Below are 27,852 nucleotides of genomic sequence, written 5' to 3'. Positions count from 1 at the left end.
AATTTATTAATCTAAGAAACAGAACAAAATTTGCAATGACCTTTAGCACAACTGGGGTGGAGGTTGAGGTGCAAGATGCTGCTTTATTTTTGATGGATTTATTTTCCAAGATGTTTTTATTTTTCTCTACTAAATCACATACAAATTAATATGTATATTCCTTAAAATATTAAAACTAACATATGTAATTACACATTTACATCAATTTTCAAAAATCCATATCTTTTTCTGCCTTTACGTCAACCAACATCAGTCTGCCCCTCTTTTTTTCCTTTCTTACACTCACTTCCTTCTCTCTCTAACTCCTCCTACTTACTTTCTTCTTCACTCCCCTTCTACCTCTCTCCCCTTCTCTTCCTCCCCTTGCTACTTCCACCCTCTTTGCCTTTCCCAAAGTGTTTTTATCCTAATTCATCTCATGGTTGGCAGATTGATGATGTACTCTCAAATTTAAAACTAACATTGTCTTTTCCAAAAAAACCCTCTTATTTGTTGTGGTTAGCTCTGGCCCAGCTCCTGCCCCAAGGTCTGTGGATGTGGGGGAGACATCCACATGCTGCAGGCCTGTTTTGCCCCAGGTAGAATCTGCTGATGAAGACTCCTCTGACTAAGAAGACATGAGTGACAGGGAGGAGGAGAGTGGGGCAGACAGCTCAGAAGGAGATCAATTATCTAGCTCCTCCTTGGATTCAGAACAAGAGTTAATGATACAGCCACAAATGTGGAGAGCGATACATGGGCAACAACAACTGAGAGATTATTATCAAAGAAAATGAGGCCACCTGTGGTTGGGTGGGGCTGTGGTAATTAGTGAGGCTGCTATAAATAGCAGCCTGTGGGTTTGGCCATTGTGGAGGATTATCTGATCGTTGTGTTTCGGTGACTGCTTTACTGACTTTGACCTTTTGTGTGCTGATTTTTCCCCGCTTTGAAACTAAACCAGGGCAAAGTGTGTTTCACTTTGTGAAAGAAGAAGGACTGTGAATTGCCTCACAGATGCAAGCTAAGTATCACAGAACTGATAAGGGACTTGTACAAATTACCAGTTTGTTTGGAGACAAAGTTTGTTTGGAGAGTGCTCTTTGCTATACTAAAAGAGGGCTTGCTTTAAGTGAATTTTCATTATAAAGAACATTGTTTTGAATTTTCAAACATGTGTGTGTCTGAAATTTGTACCTGTGAATTTTTGGGAGGATTCTACCAGAGAGCCCGACAGAACATTATTATTATAACATTCACTTTTAACCCCGCCTACCTCTTTATTCTAGGTAAATATTGCTGAAAAAAAGTTACCTCCAAAAAGAAAATCTAATTTTGTCTTCTGGTTTCTCCATTAATTAAATCCAAATTTTAATTCCAGCTTTTCACTGATATTGGCTTAACTTTCCAAAATAATTATTGTTTCTTGTGCCTCTTAATTTTAGGCCTTTGCTTCTTCCCCTTCTTTGATCTCTTTGTTTGTTTTTCTTGTCCCCACTTTTATCATAACTAAGTGCTTCCCAAAGTACATTTAGATTTATAATTGATCACATTATCTTATACTCTCATTAATTATACATTTCAACTTTTCTTATTAATCATCAGAATTCATATATTATTTTGAATCAATTAATTTATTCAGGCTTCCATATGATGCATTTCTAAATTTCCCTTTGAACTCATCTTGCTTATAAGGATAATTTCTAATTAAATATTAAATCAAAAATTAATCAACCATTATTGTCTATTCCTTACTCTGTTATACAGTGTTTGTGTTATACAAATGGAACAAGGCTCTTAACAAAGTACTACTGTTAATTGTATATATCAAATAGTTGTCACCAAGATTCATTATGTTATTATATTATTATGTTCATTATATTATTTCAAATCAATTGATCATTTAAAATTTATAATTTTTTTAAAAGAAAAAAAAGAAAAAATTCTAATATGATCTAATCACCCCTCTAATATGCAATATTGTGTTATATAAAAGAAACACAAAAAACTCTAGACAATAATTATCTTAATTGTATATATCAAATTTTGTAACAATTCATCTTATCATCATTAAAATTATAGTGAAAAAAGAAAAGGAACAGTTCTATAGTATTCTAACACCCATCATACATTTCCTTTTAATTTCTCAAGTCTTTCCTCCTTATATTTTCTCCATCCCCATCTCCTTGGCTTCTTTTCTTTTTTTCAGACAAAAGATGATAGATACATCTTTTTTCTTTTTTGTGGTTGTTCTGATTTTCCTTTTCTTTTCCCTCTCTTACTTTTCTTTTCTTTTTTTTAGGTAACATGACTAGAAATTAGGTAGAATAGAAAGAAAATGTTTTTAGTAAAGGATGACATGGTTAAAAGTTAGAATAAGTGACAGAAATAAAAAATGGGAGAATAGTAATGTATATAATTTTATATAATAAAATAAAAGTAATATTAAGAGAAAACATGGAATAATTGAATAATGACAGATTGCAACTTAATATTATTGTGTATCATTATTAGAAATATATAAGTTGATTAAATGTAATAACTATGATTAATTTTACTAGTTTTATTTGTATTAGAAAGGTGTATTAGAAAGGTGCCACACTGTTCACGCATTGATTTGATATGTTCATAGAAATTTTTAAAAAACTTTTTTAAAAAGAGAGGAACGTCCTCAGTTAAAATTACAGATAGTCCTCAACTTACAACCACCACTGAGCCCAAAATTTGCATTGCTAAGTCAATTAAACGAGTTTTGCCTCATTTTATTTCCTTTCTTGTCACAGTTGTTAAGGGGATCACTAAAGTTCTTATGTTAGTAGCATGGTTGTAATGTGAATCTGGCTTCCCTATTGACTTTCCTTGTCGGAAGGTTGCAAAAGATGATCAATGATCCCAGAACAATGCAAATTCATAAATGTATGCTAATTGTAAAGCATTCACATTTTTATAATGTGATTAGTTATAGATGTGAAAACTGGTAGAGGACTAACTGTATAGTGCCTGAAAGAAAGATTTTCAGACTTTCACTTGAATATATTAAGTTCCAACTTTTCTTTACCATATTCTGAATGCAAATAAACATACACCAATCAAACAAGAACAACATATATAGTTGAGGCTTAGCTACTGTCAGGTGCAAGGAACCAGAATGACCCAATAAGCTGATAAGAAAATTTCACTGGATGGGTTGCATTATCTTGGGAACAGTTTAGGCTTTGGGAAATCTGAAAGTAGTTAGGTTTATGTCTTGTCCTGCTACGCAAGGGTTAAAGTTTGCCAGCGTCTTCACTCCTCCCTCCACGCTAGCTGGAGATTCCACCACAGCTGTGTGGGCCATTCAATTCCATTTTCCATTCTGTATAATGCATATTCCATTCAACCTATAATAAAAATAATTATATGTTAATATCGGAACAAAATAATGCCCCAATCAGAGCTAATAATGTCCCAATTAGGGCTGTGGAGAGATCCAACTAGTAATCTCTTTAGGAAGGAATAAATGTATTAACAGAAATAATAATCACTTATCGATTTGAACTGTATTGGAGCAAAGCTAAACCTGAGCTGAATTTGTTGGGTTTTCCTTTTACCAGAAATAAAAGGTCGAAGACACAGCAGAGTGATCCAATGCAGAGGTAAAGCATCTTAGATGCTTCCTACAATTCTTTCACCTTGCTATAGTGTACATGTGAGTACTCATTGTGCTGTCTCCGAATATGAATCTAATAGATTTCTATAGGAACACAATACCAGCCTCTAAAAATAATCTTGCTAGCGGGTCAATGCGATTGAGAGTTACTGATTGAGAGTTACTTCCCTTCTGCTGCCTCTTTTTTGGTCTTACTTATTTGAGATTAGTTATTGAGATGGGTTATTTGAGATATAGCTTTACTGTCATTGCAAAAAACTACAAGAAAAATATTTTAAAAAACTCTGAGTAAGAGGTCAGAAGGACTCAAAGACAGAATATGGCAATTTTGTGCCGGATCTAAGATTTTAATTATTATCACTATAATTTTGGAATTATAGTTTCTATTGCTACATCTAACAAAGTTTTAATCATCTCAATGCTAATTTTGAAAATAAGAACAAGAAAAAAGTCCATAACAGGCTTCTGTAAAACAAGAAAATAAAAACCACAAATTGAGTAAATAGATTCTCATTAAAAACTGTAGGTTCAAAAGAGCAGGAATGAAATATTAAAACTTTGTTTGAATTCATTTAAAATGCTTCTATAGCAAAAAAGAACAACCTAAGTAATCAGATGAATAATATTCGAAATAAATATAAATGTATAAACTGATGTTTTATCATAGCTTATTTAATTTATACTTGGAAAGTTTAAGTTTTTACATTGCAGCTTCTCCCCAATCCCACTAATGGAGCCACAATATAAATATAACCCACTTAAAGTCTTATTTATTCTGAGAACACTTGCATCTTATCTTTCATAGGATTCTTTAAAGCACCTTCTAGAAATTCCTAAAATCCTAAATATATACATTACCAACGCATAAATAATGGAGAAATGACTTAGCCTTGTAAAATTCAAAATGGGACAAGGTTACCCATTTCATCACTTTTGTTTATTTTGGTTTTAGAAGTTCTACTAAAGATATAAAACAAGGTAAGAGAATAACGGGTGAAAGTGAGAAAAGGAACAAATAAATTAAGGGAATTTATAAACAATTTGGTTTTAACAGTTGAAACTTCCTTGGAGGGGATAAATATATTAATGAAAAAACTGAAATAATTTGTTAATTAGCTCGATTGAAAATTAATAAAGAAATAATTGAAATAACAAAAAATATGAGAATGGAGAATCCAAATGGACATGGAAAAGACTGTTTTCAAACTATGTCAGTTTGACTTTGAGACATTGGCCTGCCATACTTTATGCTTTAGAATGTAGTCTTGCTGTGGAAACTTGGAAGGGATGTAGAGATGTAGCCAAAACAAATTCCTTCTAGATTCTCAAGGTCGTCCTTGTTTAGTACCTGCCCGGAAGCTGCTGGAAGTAGCAGACAGATTGGCAAAAGATAAGGGATCAATATGATGAAACTGTGGGTGTGGGAGCAAGGGAATTAATTTTAAACTGGATGGAGAAACCCTTGTAACTTTAGATTCAGGTTTCTCACAGATGTGACAACACGGCTCTGTTAATAAATTGGAACTTTGAGGAATGCTGTGCCTCGGACTCTGATTTTTATTTCAGATGCTATTTGGAACCCTGACACTAAGGATTAAACATAAAATTCTGCAAAAAGCAAAAGAAATAAGCAGCGTAGAACTACAAAATCTTAAATAAAGCAAGTAGGTTGGAAGAAGAAAAATGTTTGCTTTTAAAGTAGCTTCTCTAATTTGTAACAGTATAGCAACAGTATTCAGCAAATAGTGATAAACAATGTTTCAGTCCAGAGTTTGAACAAACATACAGTAGGCAACAGTATTCAGCAAATAGTAATAAACAATGTTTTTTAATCACATTAATTAATATGTAAACAGTAAACAAAGTCCATCTGCTCAATAATTACTAATAATTACTACGAAGCTGGGTTCAGGAGATTGTCAATGCCTCTTTGGGGAGGGGGGTCCTTTCCAGCCCTTTATAAGGAGGCACTTGTGCGCCCCCTCCTCAAGAAGCCTTCCCTGGACCCAACCGTGCTTAATAACTACCGTCCAGTCTCCAACCTTCCCTTTATGGGGAAGGTTGTTGAGAAGGTGGTGGCGTTCCAACTACAGTGGTCTTTGGAAGAAGCCGATTATCTTGGTCCTCAGCAGTCAGGATTCAGGCCCGGCTACAGCATGGAAACTGCTTTGGTTGCCTTGATGGATGATTTCTGACGGGCCTGGGACAGGGGCTTGTCCTATGTTCTGGTGCTTCTTGACCTCTCAGTGGCTTTCGATACCATCGACCATGGTATCATTCTGCACTGGCTGGAGGGCCTGGGAGTGGGAGGCACTGTTCTTCAGTGGTTCTCCTCCTACCTCTCCGGTCGGTCACAGTTGGTATTAGTGGGGGGTCAGAGGTCAACCTCTAGGTCCCTCCTTTGTGGGGTGCCTCAGGGGTCGGTCCTCTCCCCCCTGCTATATATCTACATGAATCCGCTGGGTGAGATCATCCAAGGGTATAGAGTGAGGTATCATCAATATGCTGATGATACCCAATTATACATCTCCCCCCCATGTCCAGTCAACAAAGCAGTAGAAGTGATGTGCCAGTGCCTGGAGACCGTTGTGGCCTGAATGGGTGTCAACAAACTCAAACTCAATCCAGACAAGACGGAGTGGCTATGGGTCTTGCCTCCCAAGGACAATTCCATCTATCTATCCATCACCCTAGGGGGAGAATTACTGACCCTCTCAGAGAGGGTATGCAACTTGGGTGTCCTCCTCGATCCACAGCTGACATTGGAACATCATCTTTCGGCTGTGGCAAGGAGGGCGTTTGCCCAGGTTTGCCTGGTGCACCAGTTGCGGGAGGGAGTCATTGCTCACAGTCACTCATTTATTTTATTTATTTATTTATTAAATTTGTATGCCATGCCCTCATCACCCCGAGGTTCGATTACTGCAACGCTCTCTACATGGAGCTACCTTTGAAAAGTTTTTGGAAACTTCAAATCGTGCAAAACGCGGCCGCGAGAGCCATCGTGGGGCTTCCCAGATTCGCCCACGTTTCTACAACACTCCGTGGCCTGCATTGGCTGCTGATCAGTTTCCAGTCACAATTCAAAGTGCTGGTTATTATCTTTAAAGCCCTACATGGCATTGGACCAGAGTACCTCCAGAACCGCCTGCTACCGCACAAATCCCAGCGACTGATAAGGTCCCACAGAGTGGGCCTTCTCCGGGTCCCATTGACTAAACAATGTCATCTGGCGGGCCCCAGGGGAAGAGCCTTCTCTGTGGCAGCCCCGGCCCTCTGGAATCAACTCCCCCCGGAGATTAGAACTGCCTCCACCCTCCTTGTCTTTCGTAAACTACTCAAGACCTTTCCCCCAGGCTCTTTATATTTTATGTTTGGTATGTATGTGTTGTCTGGTTTTAATATGATAGGGTTTTTTATATTTCTTTTTAATATTAGATTTGTTTCACTATAATATTGTTTTTATCATTGTTGTGAGCCTCCCCGAGTCTTTGGAGAGGGGTGGCATACAAATCTAATAAAATTATTATTATTATTATTATTATTATTATTATTATTATTATTATTATTATTATTATTACCATTGACTCATCATCTGATTCGCTGTAGTTGTCTCCTGGGGAATTTGGAGGTCCCAGCTCCTCCCCTCTCCTTCTGCTCCCTTTAAGGCAGTTTCGTGGGCTTTTACAGTTGGCTTGTCAGGGTTTTTTTCCCTCCAGGAGGGATCATCCTTGGAACAGGTGCCCTTCCTTTCCACAGCTGAAGCAAGCAAACAATTTGGGCTTGGCTCCTGGCTCACTCTTCATCCTCCTGGGGGCCTCTGCCATGACTGGGGTGGAAAGCTTGCCCCAGCCACAACTCCCTCTATACTGATGCCTGGCCTGGTCAATCTCCACTTCTACTGCCAGAACATACCAATACCATAAATATTTTTGGGTGGGTGTGTGTGCCATTGCAAAGCAGCCTTGGTAAATGTCCTCATTGAGACCTTCTTTATAGCAATCCAACAGGACTTCAGCATATAAATCACAGCTTGCCAAATTCTTGGGTATATTCCGCTGCTGATCTCCCCTTGGTTTAGGATTTTTATCCTGGCTCTAGCTCTGCATTCAGCCAGGGGGCATCAAAGCGTGCATCATAGTTTCTCATCACTAAGTCATCCTCATTGTGAAGGCCCACCATCCACTCAGCCACAATCTCTTCCAGAGCCATAATCACACATCTCACTTTGGAAGCTTCATTAAGGAAATCCTCTTCATAATCTTGCATATGGTTCCACACTTGGGTCAGGAAAAATCCCAGAGCTTTGGGATCTCCATTGCATTTTATTCTCAGTGGTGGAGTCTTTGGAATTCAATGCCTTGGTGAGCTTCCCCCCCCCCCCTCGCAGGGGCCCTTTGTGCTGCCGGAGCTCCTGCAACCCTGGCTGGGGTGCTTGAGTTGGCCTGGGAATCTGAGGACCTCTCTGGGCAGGTTTCCTACCATCCTCATTAGCTTCCCCGCCATAGCCGGTAATGCATACCTTTCACAGATTCTTCTGTTCTCTAAAGCTTCCTTTAGGGGACACAAAGTCAACAGTTCTTCCTTTTCCCCTCCTCTTCCCGCTCAGCCTTTTGTCTTTGCTACCTGGTTACACTCACTCTGGGGGTGGGGATTTCCTCCAGGGTATCGAGGCTCCCCACTCCTAGTGACCACTTACCTCTATGGGGGTTGATTTTAATCATCTCTTTGCATCCCTTTTGAAACTCCTTTCAAAGTGGGAGGAAAAACCAAAAAAAATGGGAAGGAAGCAAGGACAAAAAATGGTGCAAGGCTGTAAAATAGGAGGGCATTTCTCAGCTGCTTTCTAGGGCTGAAAAGTTGAGGGGACCCAAAGAGGTATTAAGATGATCCCGACTCCCACTCCCCACCATTCCATGCTGCCTTCTTTTTTTCTCCATGCTGCCTTCTTTTTTTCTCCCCGCCCCCCACTCTTCCCTCTTCTGGGAAGACAGGGACTAACCAAAAAAAAATAAAAAGTTTTGCTGCTGAGCTGAGAAAGCAGTAGCTAGGAAAGATGTTGCTACAGAGTTAAATCAATGAAAAAAAATGTTCTTCCCCTGTTCCTAACCTCCCTCTTTTTCTCCCCACCAATTTCTTTTAGCTTTGGCTCTGATGCCAAAAGAGAAAATTCTCTCTTTTTTTTGTGAAGCCCCCCTCCTTTTTTCCCCTGCTGAACTGAAGAATGACAGGAGAGAACTGTAGCTACCGCTATCAGTCCCAGTGCAGCATCTATGCTCTCTCTCTTTCATTCACTCTCTTTCTCTCTCTCTCTCTCACACACATACACACTCTTCCCCTTCCTTCCTTCCTTTTCTTTCTTTCTTTCTTTCCCTCTCTCCCTCCCCCCCCCAACACATGATCTGGGATGAACAGATCCAGTGAACATCAGAGCAGCAGTGGCAGGATAAGAAAGGGACCAGAGGCAACTGTAGGCGGCAGTCACCCAAAAGCCCCACAGAAGCCAAGTGCTCTTTCTCCCCCTCTTTCATTCTCTTTCTCTCTCTCTCTAGTCTATTGTGTAGATAAGACATGCAGGAGGCTTTATCTGAGAGAGTCAATTTAGGTTTGATACTTGTAGCAAATTAATGGAGAGGGGTGGCAGCCACACACGCCATTTCCTCTCTTACTGTGTGGGCCACGCAGGATGGCAATGAATGCAGGATTAGGTTCTAACTTACCTTATTGTCATTTCACATGCTCCCGCAATCAATGTTCCCTCTAATTTTTTTCCGGTGTGGGCGGAAAAGTATAGTGTCTGAGCGGCAGTCCCTTTGGGACTGGGCGGCATAGAAGTATAAATAAATAAATAAATAAATAAATAAATAAATAAATAAATAAATAAATAAATAAATAAACAAACAAACAAACAAACAAACAAACATTTTCTTCTTTTTTATTAAAAGAAATTAATAATAAAACAAAACCAAAATCTAATACTATTATTACTATCTTCTCTTTTTCCATCCCTGTCTCCTCCCCCTTGTGTGTGAACTCTTGAACCATTTCCAATAACAGGTGAGCTATTGGAAATGGTTCAAGAGTTCACACACACACACACACACACACACAAACGGCTGGGGTTTTTTTCCTGTTATTATTTGGGTGCTTTTTACCATATGCTTTAAATCAAGAGTCATTTCTCTCTCTTTCTCTCTCCCCCTCCTGCTCTCTCTCTCTTTTTCTCACTTTCTCTCTCCCTCTCTTTCTATCTCTCTCCCCCTCTTGCTCTCTCTCTCTCTTGTTTTCTTTCTCTCTCTCTCTTGCTTTCTTTCTCTCACTCTTTCTTTCTATCTCTTTTGCTTTCTTTCTCTTCTCTCTCTTGCTATCTCTCTCTCGCTCCCCTCTTTCTCTCTCTCTCTTTCTCACTTACTTTCTATCTCCCTCTCTCTCTGTGTGTGTCGGTGAGGGGGCTGCGAGAGCGCTTTCTCCGAGCGTTTCAGGAAAGCCTGCCCTGCCTCTACTGCAGCCCCCTTGCTGAAAGTCTGGGACGAAAGTGCTCCCAATGAAGGGGCTGCGATAGGGGTGGGGCGGGCATTCCCAAAGCACATGGAGAAAACCCTCTCTCGCAGCCCTCTGGCTGGGAGCGCGGAAGAGGAGGAGAAGCCGCGGGAGAAGTCACGCCCCAAGGCAGGAGGCAGCATAGGAGGAGAGGGGGCGGATCAGGTGGGCGGGGGGGCAGGGCCAAGAGGCCAGGAGCGTGAGGGGGCCGGAGGCACCGTGGGGAGGCAGGGGTGGCTGCGGCTCCCTTTCCTTCTACTGCTGGCGGCTTCCCCCCACAGGCTGGCAGGGGGATGGGGAGTGCGCACCCGTGGAAAAGGGTGCGTGGGGGGTATTTTGGGGCGCACACGTGCGCATGCGCACAGCTTACAGGGAACGCTGCTCATAATACGTGGCTGTGCATCGTGGGAAAAAGTTGAAAACAACGCATGCCAGATACTTGTAGCGAATCAATGGAGCGGGGTGGCAGCCACACACACCCTTTCCTTTCTTACTGTGTGGGCCACAGTAGAAAAAATGGCTTCTGCGCATGCACAAAAGACAAAAACTCAGAAAACTTTTTTAAAAATAAAAAAAAGGTTGACGGCGCCAATGGACCAGCACCAACCAATCTGCTTCAGTGACATCATCGTGACATCACTGGCTGGTTGCTACAGCTTCAAGTGAACCAGTGCAAACCAGGAGGAACCTACCCCTGATCTGGGTTTTTGAAGGATAAACATAAGTTTCTCAAACTTTGGTTTTCCCTAATACCTCTGTAAGAAGCCTCATGGTAGATTCCTTGGCGATCTCTCCACCAAGTCTGCAGAGAAGCGTCCAACAAAGTAAAAAAATTATAGTCGAAAAAAATTAAATTGTTTTTCAAAGCAAACATGGAAGGCATTTCATAGGAATTGAAGGAAATATTATTTGTTTGCAATTGAACTGTTCCTCCCACCGTTTGGGGTAGTTCACCGGAACTGGTAGTGAACTGCTCATGATGTCACTATGATTAGATTAGTGCCAGTCTGTGGGTGCCAACATCTTTTTTGATTCTTTAATTATTATAATTTTTTATTTCTTCTTCTGAGCATGTGCGAAAGCTGGGTTTCAAGCAATATGTGTGTCGTCACCAATGTTCCCTCTAATTTTCCTGCCTGGACATGGATCGGTTAGAAATCCAGTTGTTAAGTGAATCTGGCTTCTCCGCCCCTCCTCCCCCATTGTCTTTGCTTCTGAGATGGTCGCAAAAGTCACATGATCTCAAGACACAGCAATGGTTATAAATATGAAATGGCAGCCAAGTTTTGATCACGTGATCGTGGGCTGCTGCGAAGATTGTAAGCGTGAAAAATGGCATAAGTCACTTTTTTCAGGGCAGTTGAGACTTTGAATAGTCAGTAAATGAACTGTTGTAAGTCAAGGACAAGCTGCCTTCCCCCCTAGATGTTTTCTGTGGAGCTTCAAAATGGACTCCTGATCTGCTTCTAAAAGAGTGCACTGGTCAGACAGATAATCCTCGACTTCTGTTCTGACCCCAATGGAGGCTAACGTTTCTATCTCCTGAGTAAGATGGTTATTAAGTAAGTTTTGCCTCACTTTACCACCTTTCTTGCCACAGTCGTTAAATGAATCCCTGCAGTTGCTTGTCAGAAGATCCGAAAAGATGTTCACATAACCCTGGGACATTGCCACCATCAAAGCTACAGACCAGTTGTCAAGTGTTCAAAGTTTGATCCAATAAGCCCTTTATTTTTCTAACAAAGTCCTTCCTTCCTAGACGGAAGAATAGAAAGAATAAAATGGAAAAGGGGATTAAAAGGGGATACAAAAAAATAAAAAGAAAAGGGATAGTTTCAAAGTTCTGCTCAGATTAAAGAAATTGGAGTTTGAGAAGGGTTGATTAAGCTTGGAGTATTGTTTTGTTTGCACTTTTTAAAAACTTTAATTATTTTTTCTATTTAGATATATGAATTTAGAAATTGCTGATCTGTTTTAATAAAGTGAGAGTATTGATTACAATAAGATATGTAGTAGATGATACTGATTTGGATTAATGCATAAATGAAATTGAATTTATAATTGTTGGGGAGATTAATGATGTTAATGATTTTTAATTGATTGAAAATAGAGAATATTTAGAATTTTTCCCCTTTTTTTCTTTTCTCAAATTGACTGAAATTTAAGATTAATAAATAAGTAAGAAATGTAGATTAATTGGCTAAATGTTAGATGGGCTGAAATAATTTTTAAATTTTGGATTAGGTAAATGTACTATTTAGAGGAAGGGAAGAAGTCTGAAATTCGTATATGTTTATGTTTTGTTTTTAATTTTCTTTTGTTAACATCTGGCTATACAAGGTTTTCTTCGTTTATAGAAAAATGTATAAAGAAAGAAGGAAACACTTTGTCATAATGGTCAATAAGTTAGAAATATAATTGGTGTACTTTTTGAAGGAACATTAAGGAGGGAATTTAATTAAAAGAAAAGTATGTACAGTGATCCCCCGATCATTGCGAGGGTTCCGTTCCAGGACCCCTCGCAATGATCGGTTTTTTGCGAAGTAGCGCTGCGGAAGTAAAAACACCATCTGCGCATGCGCAGATGGTGTTTTTACTTCCGCCGCAGCAGTGAGGAGCCGAAGATTGGGGTTTCCCCGCCGCCCACGCAAACTCCTCGCTGCCGCTCGCCCGTCCTTCGCCCACCCACGCCGTTCGCTCACGCCGCTTCCCAGCTGAGTCCTGAAGCCAATTCGCTTCAGGACTCAGCTGGGAAGCGGCGCGAGCGAACGGCGTGGGCGGGCGAAGGGCGGGCGAGCGGCGGGCGCGAGGGCAGGCAGGCGGTGGACAAGTTTGCGTGGGCGGTGGGGAAACTCCTCGCTGATGCCCACCGCTCGCCCTCCCGCCAGCAAGAGGGGGAAGACCCAGGGAAGCCGCCCAGCAGCTGATCTGCCCGGCGCCATCTACGCATGCGTGGCCATAGCAAAAAAGGGCGTGCATGCGCAGATGGTGTTTTTACTTCCGGGTTGAAAAATCGCGATATAGCCTTTCACAATGATCGGGATTGCAAAACGCGGGGGATCACTGTAACTGGATGACAAAATTAGAAAAAAAAACTTTTGCAACTTTTTTATGATTGATATTAGTTACTAACAAAATACCACATTTTATTCATGGAAAATTAGATGGTACACTGTATTGTTTGAATGTATGTTGAGAGAGAAAAAAATCCCCCCCCCAAAAAAACTCCTTCCTTCCTCCGTCCCTCCATTCATTTCATTCTTCCTTCCTTCCTTCTTCCTTCTATTTCTCCTCCCTTCCTTGTTCCCTCCATTTCTCCTTCCTTCTTTACTTCCTTGTTTACTTCCTTCCTTGTTCCCTCCATTTCTCCTTCTTTCTTCCCTTCCTTCCTTGTTCCCTCCATCACTCCTTCCTTCTTTCTTCCCTTCCTTCCTTGTTCCCTCCATTTCTCCTTCCCTCTTTCTTTCCTTCCCTCCTTCCTTCCTTCCTTGTTCCCTCCATTTCTCCTTCCCTCCCTCCTTCCTTCCTCTCCACTTCTCTCTTCCCTCTCTGTTATGTTTGCATGCTGTTATGAAAGAGAGATCCCTGATTGGATCAGTCACAGATCCCTGATTGGATCAGACACAGATCCCTGATTGGATCAAACACAGCCAATAGGAGCCCGCAGGCTAACCAATAGGAAGCCTGCAAAGACTACCAATCAGGAGCTTCAGCACGAGGACTGGATACAATGCCACCAATCCCAGTGCTGGCAACAAAGTATATCAGTGTGGGGTTTTGCCAGGGTTTCTCAATCTCTCGCTAGATTCTTTCCAGCCTGCGAGCTGGGCTCTCTGGATGCTCCTGCTGATCAAATAAAGAGCTGTTGTCACTTTCCTTTTGCCTCTGCCTCTGATTTAACAGTGGCGACGAGGGGCTTCGAACCTCCGCGGAAGAACCAGAGATGGCTACACCGATACCCCACGCTCTACCTTTCTTCAACCCTGAAGAGGACACCTGGACAGCATACATGTCCAAATTTCGACTCTTCCTTCAAGCAAACAACCTCGATGATGCCACAGACAACAGAAAACGAGCGATCTTCCTCCTCTACTGCGGCCCCATGGTCTACAACCTGGCCACCACGCTTGCAGACCAAGAATCCATAGAGGACATCTCCTGGGCAGCGCTACAAGAGAAACTCGCAACCCATTTCCAGCCAACAACTCCTGTCCGCCTCAGCCGCCACCAATTCTCTCTGCTAAAACAGGCTGAAGGCGAATCCATAAATGACTTTGTCACCCGACTGCGTGCCCTGCTAACGAAATGCAAGTACAAAGAACCAGAGGAACACCTGGTGGACCGTTTAATCTTCGGGATGAGCAACCTAGCCTTACAAAAAAAGTACCTCATCGAAGATGAAACGTCTTTACAAGACATCATGAAAGCTGTCAAAGCCGCTGAGATCTCCGATGCAGCCGCCGCCGAACTCAAACGCACAGCTGCACCCGTGCACAAGGTGACAGAAATCACCCCATCACACACGGGAGACTCCACCGAACAACCATCCAAAGCAGCAACTGACGAAGACTACTGCCTTCAGATCCGCCGCTCCTCACAATACGGCAACCCTCGGCGACCTTTCCCACCATGTTTTGGCTGCAATGGCTCCCATTCCCGATCCCGATGCCCTTTCAAAGATGCCCTCTGCCGCCGATGCCATAGAAAAGGGCACATCGCCGAAGTTTGCCGAGCGCCCGCCCCAGGGGACTTCAACCAACCCTGGCAGCGTCAGCCAGCCAGAGGCGGGAATTCCAACGCTCCCTATAACCGCGGGAACTTCAAGCAGTCCACAGGCTTTCACTCAGGATCCCGCAAAGGTAATTCCCCCTTTTCAATTAACCACAACTCTACACCGGCCCAGGGGAAACTTTTCACCTCCCTTCTAATTAACAATCGCCCCTGTAAGATGGAAATTGATACGGGCTCCCGCTACTCCATAATGCCGTGGCACAAATTCCACCTATATTTGCCACATATACTAAAAGACCAACTAACCCCCTGGACTTTTGGGCTGGCAGATTTTCAAGGGAATACCATTCCAGTATTGGGGTCTATCGATGTGCCTGTATGCTCTGATCATTTCAAAGGACTGTTGCCACTAATTGTCGTAGACGGCCCTAAACACACCCTGTTGGGGCTAGATTGGTTCCAGCCGCTAGGCATGAGCATCACAGGCATTCACTCTGTTACTGACCAAAGAATGCCCCCAAAAGACATAATGAAGGACTTTGCTGACGTATTCAAACCAGGGCTGGGCACATATAAGGGCACTCCAATATCATTCAACCTCGACCCATCGATACCCCCAATTCACCTAAAACCCCGGAGGGTACCTTTGCCATTACTCCCAAAGGTCGACCAGCAACTAGATAAATTAATCGCCCAGGGAGTCCTCATACCAATTGACCACGCCAAATGGGAGACCCCAATCGTCCTCCCCCTAAAACCCGATGGCTCAGTTCGCATATGCGCTGACTACAAAGCAACGATTAACAGGGCTTTGCAACACAATGCCTACCCGATTCCAGTAGTTCAGCAGCTATTACATACTCTGGGAAATGGTTCTGTCTTTGCAAAGATCGATTTGGCCCAGGCTTATCAGCAACTACCAGTCTCAGAGGAAACTGCAGAAGCCCAGACAATCGTGACTCACCGGGGGGGGCATTCAAATGTTCAAGGTTACAGTTTGGGGTAGCTACCGCCCCAGGCATTTTTCAAAGCCTCATGGAACGCTTGCTAAACAAAATCCCAGGGGTGGTGCCATATTTCGATGACGTGTTAATATCCGCAACATCAGCCCCCCAGCTATGGGAAAGAATTCGACAAGTACTCACTAAATTTCAGGAAGTGGGCCTCCGCATAAAATCGGAAAAGTGTTCTTCTGCAGTCCCCAGCGTCGAATTCCTGGGTTTCTCCATAGACAAAAGGGGGATCCATCCAACAGAAGAAAAGGTCTCAGCAATAAAAAACGCCCCTGTCCCAACGAACAAAACGGAACTACAATCATTTCTGGGCTTACTAAACTTCTATTCCATCTTTCTCAAGCAGAAAGCCACAACAGCGGAGCCGCTTCATCACCTACTTAAGCAAGGAACAGCCTGGACATGGGGACCGGCTGAGCAGGACGCTTTCCAAGCCATCAAAGAAATGCTATCATCAGACAGTGTCCTTGTGCAATACAACATGACTATGCCCGTGACCTTAACCTGCGACGCCTCACCGTTCGGCATAGGAGCCGTTCTCAGCCACACGTTCCCAGACGGCACGGACGCCCCCATCGCTTTCTACTCAAAGACCTTGTCCCCAGCAGAAAGGAACTACTCTCAACTGGACAAGGAAGCGCTAGCTTTAGTCGCAGGTGTCAAAAAATTATACGGGTATTTATTTGGCCGCCCATTCACCTTGATTACAGACCACAAACCCCTATTAGGAATCTTAGCGGGAAACAAACAGACGCCCGCATTCCTTTCCCCGAGAATGACCCGCTGGACAATCTTCCTAGCAGCCTACAACTACACTCTCATACACCGAGGGGGGAAGGAAATCGGCCATGCCGATGCCCTTAGCAGATGCCCCCAAACAGACCTGGTAATAGACCCAGCCCCTGCCATGGACATATTGCTAATTGAAATGCAGGAGAACCCGATAATAAGCGCAGAGGAAATTGCCCGGGAGACAAATAAAGATTCAGTATTGTCTCAAGTCAAGCAGTGGGTCCTGAGGGGGTGGCCAGAGAAAATCCAGGGAGAGGCATTTCAAACTTTTAAAAACAGACAAACGGAACTGAGCGTGTTAAGGGACTGCATATTGTGGGGCGACCGGGTAATAGTTCCAAAACAGCTACAGAAAAAAGCGTTAAAATTACTGCATCAAGGGCACCCGGGCATGGTACGAATGAAGAGTCTGGCTCGGGGTCATTTATGGTGGCCCGGGCTGGATCAGGACATTGAGACCTGGGTAGCAACATGTAACCCGTGCCAGCAAACTCGCCCAGATCCACCCAAAACCAAGCCAACGGAGTGGGAAACACCAAAAGGGCCCTGGTCTCGCATTCACATAGACTTCGCAGGACCAGTGGCAGGACAATCCTTTCTAATCGTAGTAGACGCCTACTCAAAATGGCTCGAGGTAATTCTAATGACCTCAACTACAACGGCAGCTACAATAAAGGCACTGCGGAAAATTTTCTCCACACATGGGTTACCAGATGTCCTAGTCTCCGACAATGGCCCCCAGCTGACATCTAGACAAATGGAAATCTTCCTAGCCGAGCGAGGGATCCGGCATGCACTAACCGCGCCCCTCTTCGCGGCTTCTAACGGCCGGGCTGAACGAATGGTGAGGTTCACGAAAGAGGCTCTTCACTGAGCACCAACCGGAGACTGGCAACAACAAATAGAGGTGTTCCTACTGGTCCAGCACATCACCCCTTCAGCCAGCACCAAGAAAAGCCCGGCGGAACTCCTCATGGGAAGAAAGCTCCGCTCCCCTCTAGACAGAATGCACCCAGAATACACAAAGGAAAAAGACAAACCAACAACAGATCCGGAAAGAACCTTCGAATCGGGCGACCCAGTGTATGCCAAAGACTTTGACTCCAACCTCCGCTGGAGGGAGGGCATCATAGATCAAAGAACCGGCCACAAGTCGTACACGGTTCTGCTACAAAATGGAAAAACCTGGCGAAGACACATCGACCAAATCAGGAAGCGACACCCGGGTGAGTCCCCACAAAATAACGATCACATTTTCCCCACAGAAAATCGCATAGAACAACCATCCTACTCACCGCACCATCTTCTGGCATCCAACGATGGCTGTCCGGGAGCCCCGGCGGCCAGCGAAGGTGAGACCGCACCATCATCCACGGGCCAAGGCAACCCTTGCCAGGACGGAGCAGCACAAGAGCCAGCCGCCCAGGAAGACAGCTCACAGGAGACTGAACTGCGCAGGTCCGGCCGGGCGACCAGACCACCAATCAGGTTACAGGACTACGTAGCCTATCTAAATGACTGACAGTTGTAAAAGGACTATGGGGGGGAGGGATGTTATGTTTGCATGCTGTTATGAAAGAGAGATCCCTGATTGGATCAGTCACAGATCCCTGATTGGATCAGACACAGATCCCTGATTGGATCAAACACAGCCAATAGGAGCCCGCAGGCTAACCAATAGGAAGCCTGCAAAGACTACCAATCAGGAGCTTCAGCACGAGGACTGGATACAATGCCACCAATCCCAGCGCTGGCAACAAAGTATATCAGTGTGGGGTTTTGCCAGGGTTTCTCAATCTCTCGCTAGATTCTTTCCAGCCTGCGAGCTGGGCTCTCTGGATGCTCCTGCTGATCAAATAAAGAGCTGTTGTCACTTTCCTTTTGCCTCTGCCTCTGATTTAACACTCTCCCTCTTTTTTCCTTCTCTCCCCTTCTCTCTCATTTGTTTCTTTTTCCTCTCCTTCGTTCTTTCCCTCCATCTTTACCTCATTTTTCTCTTTCTCTTTTTTCTCTCTCCTCCCCCTCTCACTCCCCCCTTCTTCCCTTCTGTTTCTCTGCCTCCAACTCTGTCTGTCAATAGGGAGGGAAGGGAGGTATTTCTCCCAAATTCCTGGCTTACCAAAAAAGTGGTGTTGGGGGTGGTGGTCTTCCTTCCCACAGTTTTCTTAATGCCGCCCTGGAGAGGGGAGGCGAAGTGGAGCAAGTCCTCAATTCCTTGGCGAGTTTTCTCTTTCTCTCTCTCTCCCACCTCCCCTTCACAGCTGCACACACGCAACTCCCCCTCTTCACCAAAACTCTCAGCAACGCCTGTTCAAAGGGCTGAAAGCACCACAGCGCTGCTCTCCTCCCACCCCCTTCAGTAGAAAACACCAAACAATGAGGAGTTGGGGGGGTAAATGGGGAGCGAGCTGATATTTTAATGAAGATTCTCAGAGCAGGGGAGGCTGAGAGAGAAAAGAGAGGCTTCTCTGCGAGGAAGGAAGGAAACTGGGTGGGTTGGAGGAATGGAGGCACTTCCCTCAGAGCCTGCAGTTGCCTCAGACACCTGGTTGACAATGGGCGGGTCTCCCATGGGTGGCTGGCAGGTGGTGGTGGAAGGCTGTTGACCTTCCTTCCTCTCTCAAATCCTGATGGATATGGCTCTGGGCTGGGATCGGGTGACTAGCAGGTCCCCGCAGCCCCGTGCCTACCTGCCTGCCTTCCTCCCTGCCTTCCTTGTTTCATCCTACGGCTGAGTCTCCTTACCTCGGCTGTCTTGGATTCCTTCCAGGGGTACCACAGGGATGGTGAGCCTCTTCCTTCCTGGGCCATGTGGGAACTGCAGCTCCAACTAGCCCAGGACAGAGAGCGGCCATCAGGTGGGAGAAATAGCACTCGGATCATGCGCTGGGTTGAAAAACCCTGTGTGGCAGGCCATTCCTGAGTGTGCTAGCATGCACCTGAGCATCTTAGGGGGAACAGTGGTCATCACCATCTTGTTTTCAGCTTCCCCCCCCCTCCCGAGATTTTTTGTCACTGCACCTCCATGCCCACATGGCATGGGAGGAAATAAATCAGCAGCAAGGTAGGTTAGAACCCATCCCTGATGAGATCTCTCCATCAAGCCTGCACGGAACAGTAAAAAAAATTAAACTGTTTTTCAAAGCAAAAATTGAAGGCATTTCATAGGAGTTGAAATATGATTATATGTTTGCTGTCCCTCCCATGATACATTAACAGTCAAAAAAGGATTGTTAGGGCAATGAAACAAAAATGAAAAAGCATCACTTACTGCAGCATCTGTATTGTACATTGTGGATGTTTCAGGCCCTCAAACAGAATTTTCATTGCTCCCTGCTGTAGGTTCTTTAAGAACAAGGATAAGTTTCTCAATCTCTGGTTTTCCATGAATACCTTTGTAAGAAACCTCATGGTGGATTCCTTGGCCACATCTTCACAAACCCTGCAGAGAAAAGTCCAAAAAAATTAAATGTTGTTGTGTCTGGCTACTCTTTTTAGTTGGTGTTGACGTCTGGGGGAACCCAGACAGAACAAATGTTTTTCAAAGCAAACATGGAAGGCATTTCATAGGAGTTTGAAGGAAATATGGTTATGAGTTTGCAATTGAACTGTCCCTCCCAGTGGGTTCCTCTGGTTTGGACCGGTTCACCCAAACTGGTAGTGACCTGTTGGTGATGTCACTATGACATCATGCACCTGGTTAGATCAGTTCCAGTCTGTGGGTGCCACCATTATTTAATTTTTTTTATTTTTTTATTTTTAAAATTTATTTTATTTATTTTCTTTTAAGCATGTGCGGAAGCTGGGTTTCCAGCACTGTGCATGTGGTCACCATCTTGTTTTTGGCTTTTTTTCCTGGATTTTTTGTTACTGCACTTATGGGCCCACATGCCTTGGGAGGAAACAAACCAGCAGCAAGGTAATTTAGAACCCACCCCTGATACGATCTCTCCATCAAGCCTGCAGAGAACAGTAGAAAAAACGAACCGTTAAACTTACCTGAACGGTCTTCTCGATGCATCGCGAGGAGAGTCCAACGTGGGTAATAGTTCAGCTTTATTGGAAGGGACTGAGTTAAAAATTAACATATTAAACAGGTCCTCCCCTTGGAGACCCCAATGAATCAGTCGATAATAAAAATGAAGTCATAGTGTAAATAAACCAATAACATTTATTCAACATATTTAAACTGTCAACTATAAAAAACTTAGTAAACTCTGTGCCCCTAGGCCCGATGGCCGGGTGGGTTTGGACTCGCCTCGCAGTGCATAAAAAACACTGTTCAGGTAAGTTCAATGGTTCTTCTCCACTGAGAGTCCAACGTGGGATACACCCAAGCTTAAGTCACTAGGGCGAGAACAGGCTGGAACAGAGGCGCAGAATACTTGCACACCCTTTGCAGCACCCTGCATCCAAACGCCGCCTCAGCTGAAGCATATGCATCCAGACGATAATGCTTGATAAAGGTGTCGGGAACAGTCCAGGTTGCCACCCGACATATGTCCTCGATCGGAGCCTGAGTTGCCCAAGCAGCCGATGTAGCTGCACTTCTCGTGGAGTGCGCCATGATGCCAGGTGGAAGTGGCGTAGAGGTTGACTTGTATGCTGTGATGATACAGGACCGAATCCAGCGACTAACTGTCTTAGGAGAGACTGTCTTAGGAGAGACCCCCTGAAACCAGACTTGTGACTGGGGCATCAATGGGAGGGAACTGTAGCAGATTTTCCATGTCTGGTTCAAACGAATAAAATTTTCGTTCTGAGGCTGTTGGGCCCAGAGCTCTCGCTGGTTGTTCCCATGGTTTTTTAATATTATCCAGGAACAAATCTGAGGATGGAATAAAGTCTGAATCTTTTTGTGGTTCAGAAAAGAGCCTCTTAGCGGGTTGAGTACCTGCCACCTGTTCTGTAGATTTGTCCCCCATGCCTAGTGCAACTGTTTGCTTTGCTTTATTGAGCAAAATACGAAATAAGGAAGGTCTAAAGAGACCTGTGAAGGCCGGAGGTTTTGGTGGGGGAATTTCATCCTCAGACAGACCATCCTCCTGTTCTGAACCTGGATCCCGCAACCCTGAATCTTCATGTAGAGATTCATTCCCAGAAGACGGGGGAGCGGGGACCACCCAAATGTTCCTGTGTGTTAAGGCAGGCAGAGGCGGAGGTGGAGGAGCTGTTGTTGCATATTGTTGAGCACCGGCACAATGCCCTGTGAGTACACTGAGGCAATCATGTCCTGTATAGCTGGGGACATGCAGTGCCAGGTATCTGGGGAAGAGCGCAGCCCAGCAGCTGTTGGCGTGAAGATAGCCGAAGGAGCCAGGGGCTATAGTGCCATGCTGGGAAAGCTGTAAACTGTAATTCAGGCCTTCGCAGGGCTTCTGATATTGGAGCCTCTGGTCTGTCTGGGTACCACTCTCTGTCTGTGGCTGAGCCAGTTCCCTCTGGGAGTCTGGGAGGGGTAGCAGTGGCCATAGAACCCAGAATCTGACCTGATGTGATGATAGCCTGGATCTGTAGCAGTGGAGGCTGTCTCTGTGCTGCTTCTAGCTGCCCCTCTAGGGCCTTGATGCGTTTTTCTGCTTCTTTTAGTGCAGAGGATGTCTGGGAAGTTTTGGATCTGGATTTGGAAGTATGTGACTTCTCTTTGGCCTTTTGAGTACCTCCCTCAGATGTGGAAGGTTCAGAACCCACCGATTGGGGAAGATCCGCCATAAGGAATAATTGATTACAGAAAGGAAAAGAGAACTGTTTGCTTTCACTGCACGAGGCGAAATGAGGTCCAAACAAAATGGCGGATGAAGGAAGGATTGTAATACTTCCTGTGTCATCCAGCTACCCAGTTATAGTCCTGACCCTGATTGGCGCCGAAAGGGATTAATCATGCCCCCTCCAAAAATGGTGGGTGGAAGTAGTTGCCAGGGCATAGGGACCTCGGGCTGTGCCCAAAGAAATAGCGGTGGCACACACCGGGAAAAGGGCTGTGGGCTTTGTTTGCCTCTTCAATATGGCGGGCAGAGCTTTGACTTCAGGTGGTGCCCGAGATTGCCGGTTCCGATTTAGAGACCCTGAGCGGCTTCTGGAGACCCCAGCTGCTGGCAAGTGCTCTCAAAATGGCCCATTGAATAAGGTGCCGGTGATTACCGCTGGGGATTACGGAGGGAAATTCAAACGCCCTGGTTAGTCTCACCGAAAAACAGGTGGTTTGCAGATTCCTTTCCCTCGGCTTCATCTGCGTTGGTGGCAGGGTCTAGAGGGTATAGCCCGCAGACTAGGGACCCCCACCCTTCCGACACTCAGTCTTTGGAGCAGTACTCTCGCAGAGAAGGGGCTCCGACCTGTACAATGATGCAGGCTTGCTCCTCGTAGCAGGGGCCTGAGTCCAACGATGAAGGAATTCCCTTCTGAACGATCCTCCCAGATTATTCCTATAAAAAAGGAAAGGGGAAGAGACAAAAGTTAGTAATAATACCTAAATTAGATAGATAACAAATAAATCAACAAACCTATGCAATAAAAAGGTCATAGGGAAGAAGAACTCATGTGTCCCTTCACTATGACTGAGTTTTTAAGACTGACTCACTGGGGTCTCCAAGGGGTGGGACCTGTTTAATATGTTAATTTTTAACTCAGTCCCTTCCAATAAGGCTGAACTATTACCCACGTTGGACTCTCCGTAGCAGTGCAGTGGAGAATTAAATTGTTTTTCAAAGCAAACATGGAAGGCATTTTATAGGAATTGAAGAAAATATGATTATGTTTGTAACTGAACTGTCCCTCCCATGATACTTTAACAGTCAAAAAAGGATTATTAGGCCAGTCAAACTGAAATAAAAAAGAATCACTTACCAAAGCATCTCTAATGAACATTGTGGATGTTTCAGGCCCTCACACAGAATTTCCATTGCTCTCTCATCTGGGTTTTTGAGGCACAAGAATAACGTTCTCAGTCTCTGGTTTCCCCTGAATACCACTGTAAGAGGCCTCATGGTAGATTCCTTGGCAATCTCCCTACCAAGACTGCAGAGGAGAGTCCAACAAAGTAGAAATATTTCTTGAAAAAGGAGCTTGGAGAGCATTTTACAACAATATGATTATGTGTTTCCAACCGAATTGTCCCTCCCATGATACTTTTCCAGAATATTGCACATCAAAGGACCATTACACCAGTCGAAATGAAATGAAAAAGAATCACTTACCATAACGTTTCTATTGTACATTGCGGATCTTTCAGTCCCTCACACAGAATATTCATTGTTCTCTCATCTGCGTTACTGAAGGACAAGCATAAGTTTCTCAATCTCTGGTTTTTCCTGAATACTTCTGTAAGAGGCCTCACGGTAGATTCTTTGGCAATCTCTCCACCAAAGCTGCAGAAAAGAGTCCAACAAAGTAGAAATTTCTTGAAAAACAAGCATGGAGAGCATATTATTGCAACTGAAGGAAATATGATTATGTGTTTGCAACTTACTGTATTTTTCGGTGTGTAAGGCACACTTTTTCCCTCCCTAATAGAGACTGATAATTAGGGTACGTCTTATACTCTGAATATAGCTCTTTTTTTTCCCCAGCCCTAACTAGCTGCTAATGATCTTCCCAGCTCTTACATTGCAGGCTCTTTCATTGTTTCCCTCTGTGAAGAATGTTTTCCAAGCCCTAAGTCTTTGCAGGATTTTTTTCATTGCTCTAACTTGCTCTGAATAATTTTCTTTCCAGTCCTAACCAGGTGCTAGCGATGTTCCCAGCTCTTACCGACTTGTAAGCTCTTTCTTTGTTACTCTCTGCCAAGAATGTTCTCCAAAACCTGTCTTTGTAGGGGTTTTTTATGGTTTTACTTGCTCCAGATGTTTCTTTCCAGCCCTCACCAGGTGTTACTAATGTTCCCAAGCCCTTTATACCAGAAAAAATGTTCCCAAGCTCTTTCATTGTTACTCTCTGTGAAGAAGATTTTCCAAGGCCTAAGTCTTGCAGGTTTTTATTTCCATTGGTCTAACTTGCTCCAAATGTTTCTTTCCAGCCCTAACTAGGTGCTAACAATATTCCTAGTTCTTACCAGCTTGCAAGTGCTGTCATTGTTAACTCTGCAAAGAAGAATGTTTTCCAATCCTAAGTCTTTGCAAAGTTTTTTCCATTGCTCTACTTGCTCTGACTGTTTCTTTCCAGGTGCTAATGATGTTCCCAGCTCTTACTGACTTGCAAGCTCCTTCATTGTTACTCTCTCAGAATAAAGATTTTTTAAAGTCCTTAACCATGGGATGAAATAATGTGCTGAAGGTGACCAGACTAAGGATGCTAGTCAGAGCAGATTCTTTTTCCTATTTTCCTCCCCAAAAACTAAGGTGCATCTTATACTCTGAAAAATATGGTAACTGTCCCCCCAAGATACTATTCCAGAATATTGCCCATCAAAGGACCACTACGCTGGTCAAACTGAAATGAAAAAGCATCACTTACTCTATTATCTCTATTGTACATTGAGGATGGTTCAGTCCTTCACACAGAACTTCCATTGCTCTCTCATCTGGATTCTGGAGGGACAAGCGTAAGTTTTTCAATGTTTGGTTTTCCATGAATACCTCTGTAAGAGGCCTCATGATGGATTCCTTGCCGATCTCTCCATTAAGCCTGCAGAGAACAGTTGAAAAAATTTAAATTGTTTTTCAAAGCAAACATGGAAGGGATTTCATAGGAATTGAAGGAAATATGATTACGTGCTTGTAACTGAACTGTCCCTCCCATGATACTTTAACAGTCAAAAAAGGACTGTTATGCAAATGGAACAAAAATAAAAAAGCATCACTTACTCTAGCAACTGTATTGTACATTGTGGATGTTTTAGCCCCTCATACAGAATTTCCATCGCTCCCTTATCTGGGTTCTTGAAGGACAAGCGTAATTGTGTCAATCGCTGGTTTTCCCTGAATACCTGTGTAAGAAGCTTCATGATGGATTCCTTGGCCATGTCTCCTCCAAGACTGCAGAGAACAGTGCAACAAAGTAGAAATATTTCTTGAAAAACAAGCATGGAGAGCATAAGGTTCAGGAGGGAAGTGTTTTTAATGAACACAAGAACAAGGGGACACAATCTGAAGTTAGTTGGGGGAAAGATCAAAGGCAACATGAGAAAATATTATTTTACTGAAAGAGTAGTAGATCCTTGGAATAAACTTCCAGCAGACGTGGTTGGTAAATCCACAGTAACTGAATTTAAACATGCCTGGGATAAACATATATCCATTGTAAGATAAAATACAGGAAATAGTATAAGGGCAGACTAGATGGACCATGAGGTCTTTTTCTGCCGTCAGTCTTCTATGTTTCTATATTACTGCAACTGAAGGGAAAAGATTGTGTGTTTGCAACTGAACTGTCCCTCCCATGATACTTTTCCAGAATATTTCCCGTCAAAGGACCATGACGCTGGTCAAACTGAAATGAGAAAGAATAACTTACTGCAGCTTATGTAATGTACATTGTGGATGTTTCAGACCCTCACACAGAACTTCCATTGCTCTCCCATCTGGGTTCTTGAGGGACAAGGATAAGTTGATCAATGTTTGGTTTTCCCTGAATACTTCTGTAAGAAGCCTCATGGTAGATTCCTTGGTAATCTGTTTATCAAGCCTGCAGAGAACAGTAAAATAAAAATGTTTTTCAAAGCAAATATGGAAGGCATTTCATAGGAGTTGAAGGAAATATGATTATTTGTTTGCAATTGAACTGTCCCTCCCATTAGAGATGCGTTACTCCCGTTTGGACTGGTTCACCTGAAATGGTAGTAACCATTTTTCAATTACTATGATATTATGGAACTGGTGCCAATCCCTGGGTGCTGCCATATTGTTATTTTTTTATTTTTGATTAATTTTATTTATTTTTCTTCTGAGCATGTGCGGAAGCTAGGTTTCCAGCACCACGCATATGGTCACCATCTTGCTTTCAGCTTTTTTTCCTCAGATATTTTGTCACTGCACCTGCATGCCCACATGGCATGGGAAGAAACAAATCAGCAGCAAGATAAGTTAGAACTTACCCCTGAGGCAATCTCTCCATCAAGCTGCAGAGAACATTGAAAAAATGTAAATTGTTTTTCAAAGCAAACATGGAAGGTATTTCATAGGTGTTGTGTATACTCCTGTTCAGTTTGGGGATTTTGCAGATAGTGATTCGGATAGTGTTTATGAATTAGTGGCAGGGCCTGATTTACAGGCAGAAGGAGGAGGAGACCAACCACAGGACGTTCCTATGAGTTCAGATTCAAGTGAAGGAGAAACAGATATTAGATGGGTAAATCCTTCTTTCAAACGCTTGCAGAGACGAAAGGAGCAAGTGTCAGGGTAGAAATATTAAGGAGAGGAATGGGTTAATTAATTAAGTAATTAATTCGTCACATCTGGATGTCAGCGGAGAAGAAGAATGGAGTTTTCAATCTGCTATAAAACAATATGGAGGTGTCTTTCCCCGGCTCTGAGAGTAAGCTTTGTTTTACGTGTTTTTAATTGCAGCTTTTATTACCCTGGGCTAATGCTGCCTAGCCATGAATTTTAAAATGAATAGTGGAATGCTTTGAGGATGTTTATGCTGCCTTAACTACTAAAGACTGAGATAAGAGAGACTGCATACCGAGATGACGCAGTTTGTAACAAAAAGATGACGATGTTTTGTTTTTACAAATTTCTGCATTTAGCAAACCTTTATTCCAATTAACAGTGGCCTTAGCCAGAGATCAGAAAAGTAGGAATTGAAGGAAATATGATTATATCTTTGCAACTGAGCTGTCCCTCCCATGATGCTTTAACAGTCAAAAAAGTACTGTTAGTACAATGAAACAAAAATGAAAATGCATCACTTACTCTAGCGTCTCTATTGTAGATTGTGGATGTTTCAGGCCTTTACACAGGATTTCCATTGCGCTCTCATCTGGGTTCTTGAAGGACAAGCGCAAGTATCTTAAACTCTGGTTTTCCTTGAATACCTCTGTAAGATGCCTCATCGTAGATTCCTTGGCCATCTCTTCACCAAGCCTATAGAAAAGAGTCCAACAAAGTAGAAATATTTCTTGAAAAACAAGCATGGAGAACATATTACTGCAACTGAAGGAAAAAGATTATGTGTTTGCAACTGAACTATCCCTCCCATGATACTTTTCCA

The 27,852-nt window shown here is 43.5% G+C and overlaps 1 protein-coding gene across 1 annotated transcript in view; it reads right to left on the bottom strand.

The window, feature by feature from the left end:
• Nucleotides 1–1,594: 1,594 nt before the first annotated feature.
• LOC139175565 (NACHT, LRR and PYD domains-containing protein 12-like) overlaps nt 1,595–27,852 on the bottom strand; it is a 144,017-nt gene continuing 117,759 nt past the window's right edge. The window contains exons 18-25 of the mRNA XM_070766729.1: nt 27,555–27,725; nt 26,155–26,325; nt 25,506–25,676; nt 25,156–25,326; nt 23,901–24,071; nt 23,551–23,721; nt 19,976–20,146; nt 1,595–3,359 (exon numbers count right to left, since the gene is read on the bottom strand). Of these exons, the coding sequence (XP_070622830.1) occupies nt 3,317–3,359; nt 19,976–20,146; nt 23,551–23,721; nt 23,901–24,071; nt 25,156–25,326; nt 25,506–25,676; nt 26,155–26,325; nt 27,555–27,725 (1,240 nt within the window). The 3' untranslated portion in view covers nt 1,595–3,316. The remainder of the gene's footprint in view (nt 3,360–19,975; nt 20,147–23,550; nt 23,722–23,900; nt 24,072–25,155; nt 25,327–25,505; nt 25,677–26,154; nt 26,326–27,554; nt 27,726–27,852) is intronic.

The sequence above is a fragment of the Erythrolamprus reginae genome, chromosome 1, assembly GCF_031021105.1.
Source record: "Erythrolamprus reginae isolate rEryReg1 chromosome 1, rEryReg1.hap1, whole genome shotgun sequence".
Taxonomy (NCBI): domain Eukaryota; kingdom Metazoa; phylum Chordata; class Lepidosauria; order Squamata; family Dipsadidae; genus Erythrolamprus; species Erythrolamprus reginae.
Note: the sequence above shows the minus strand (reverse complement) of the source record. Positions and strands in the feature narration are given on the sequence as shown.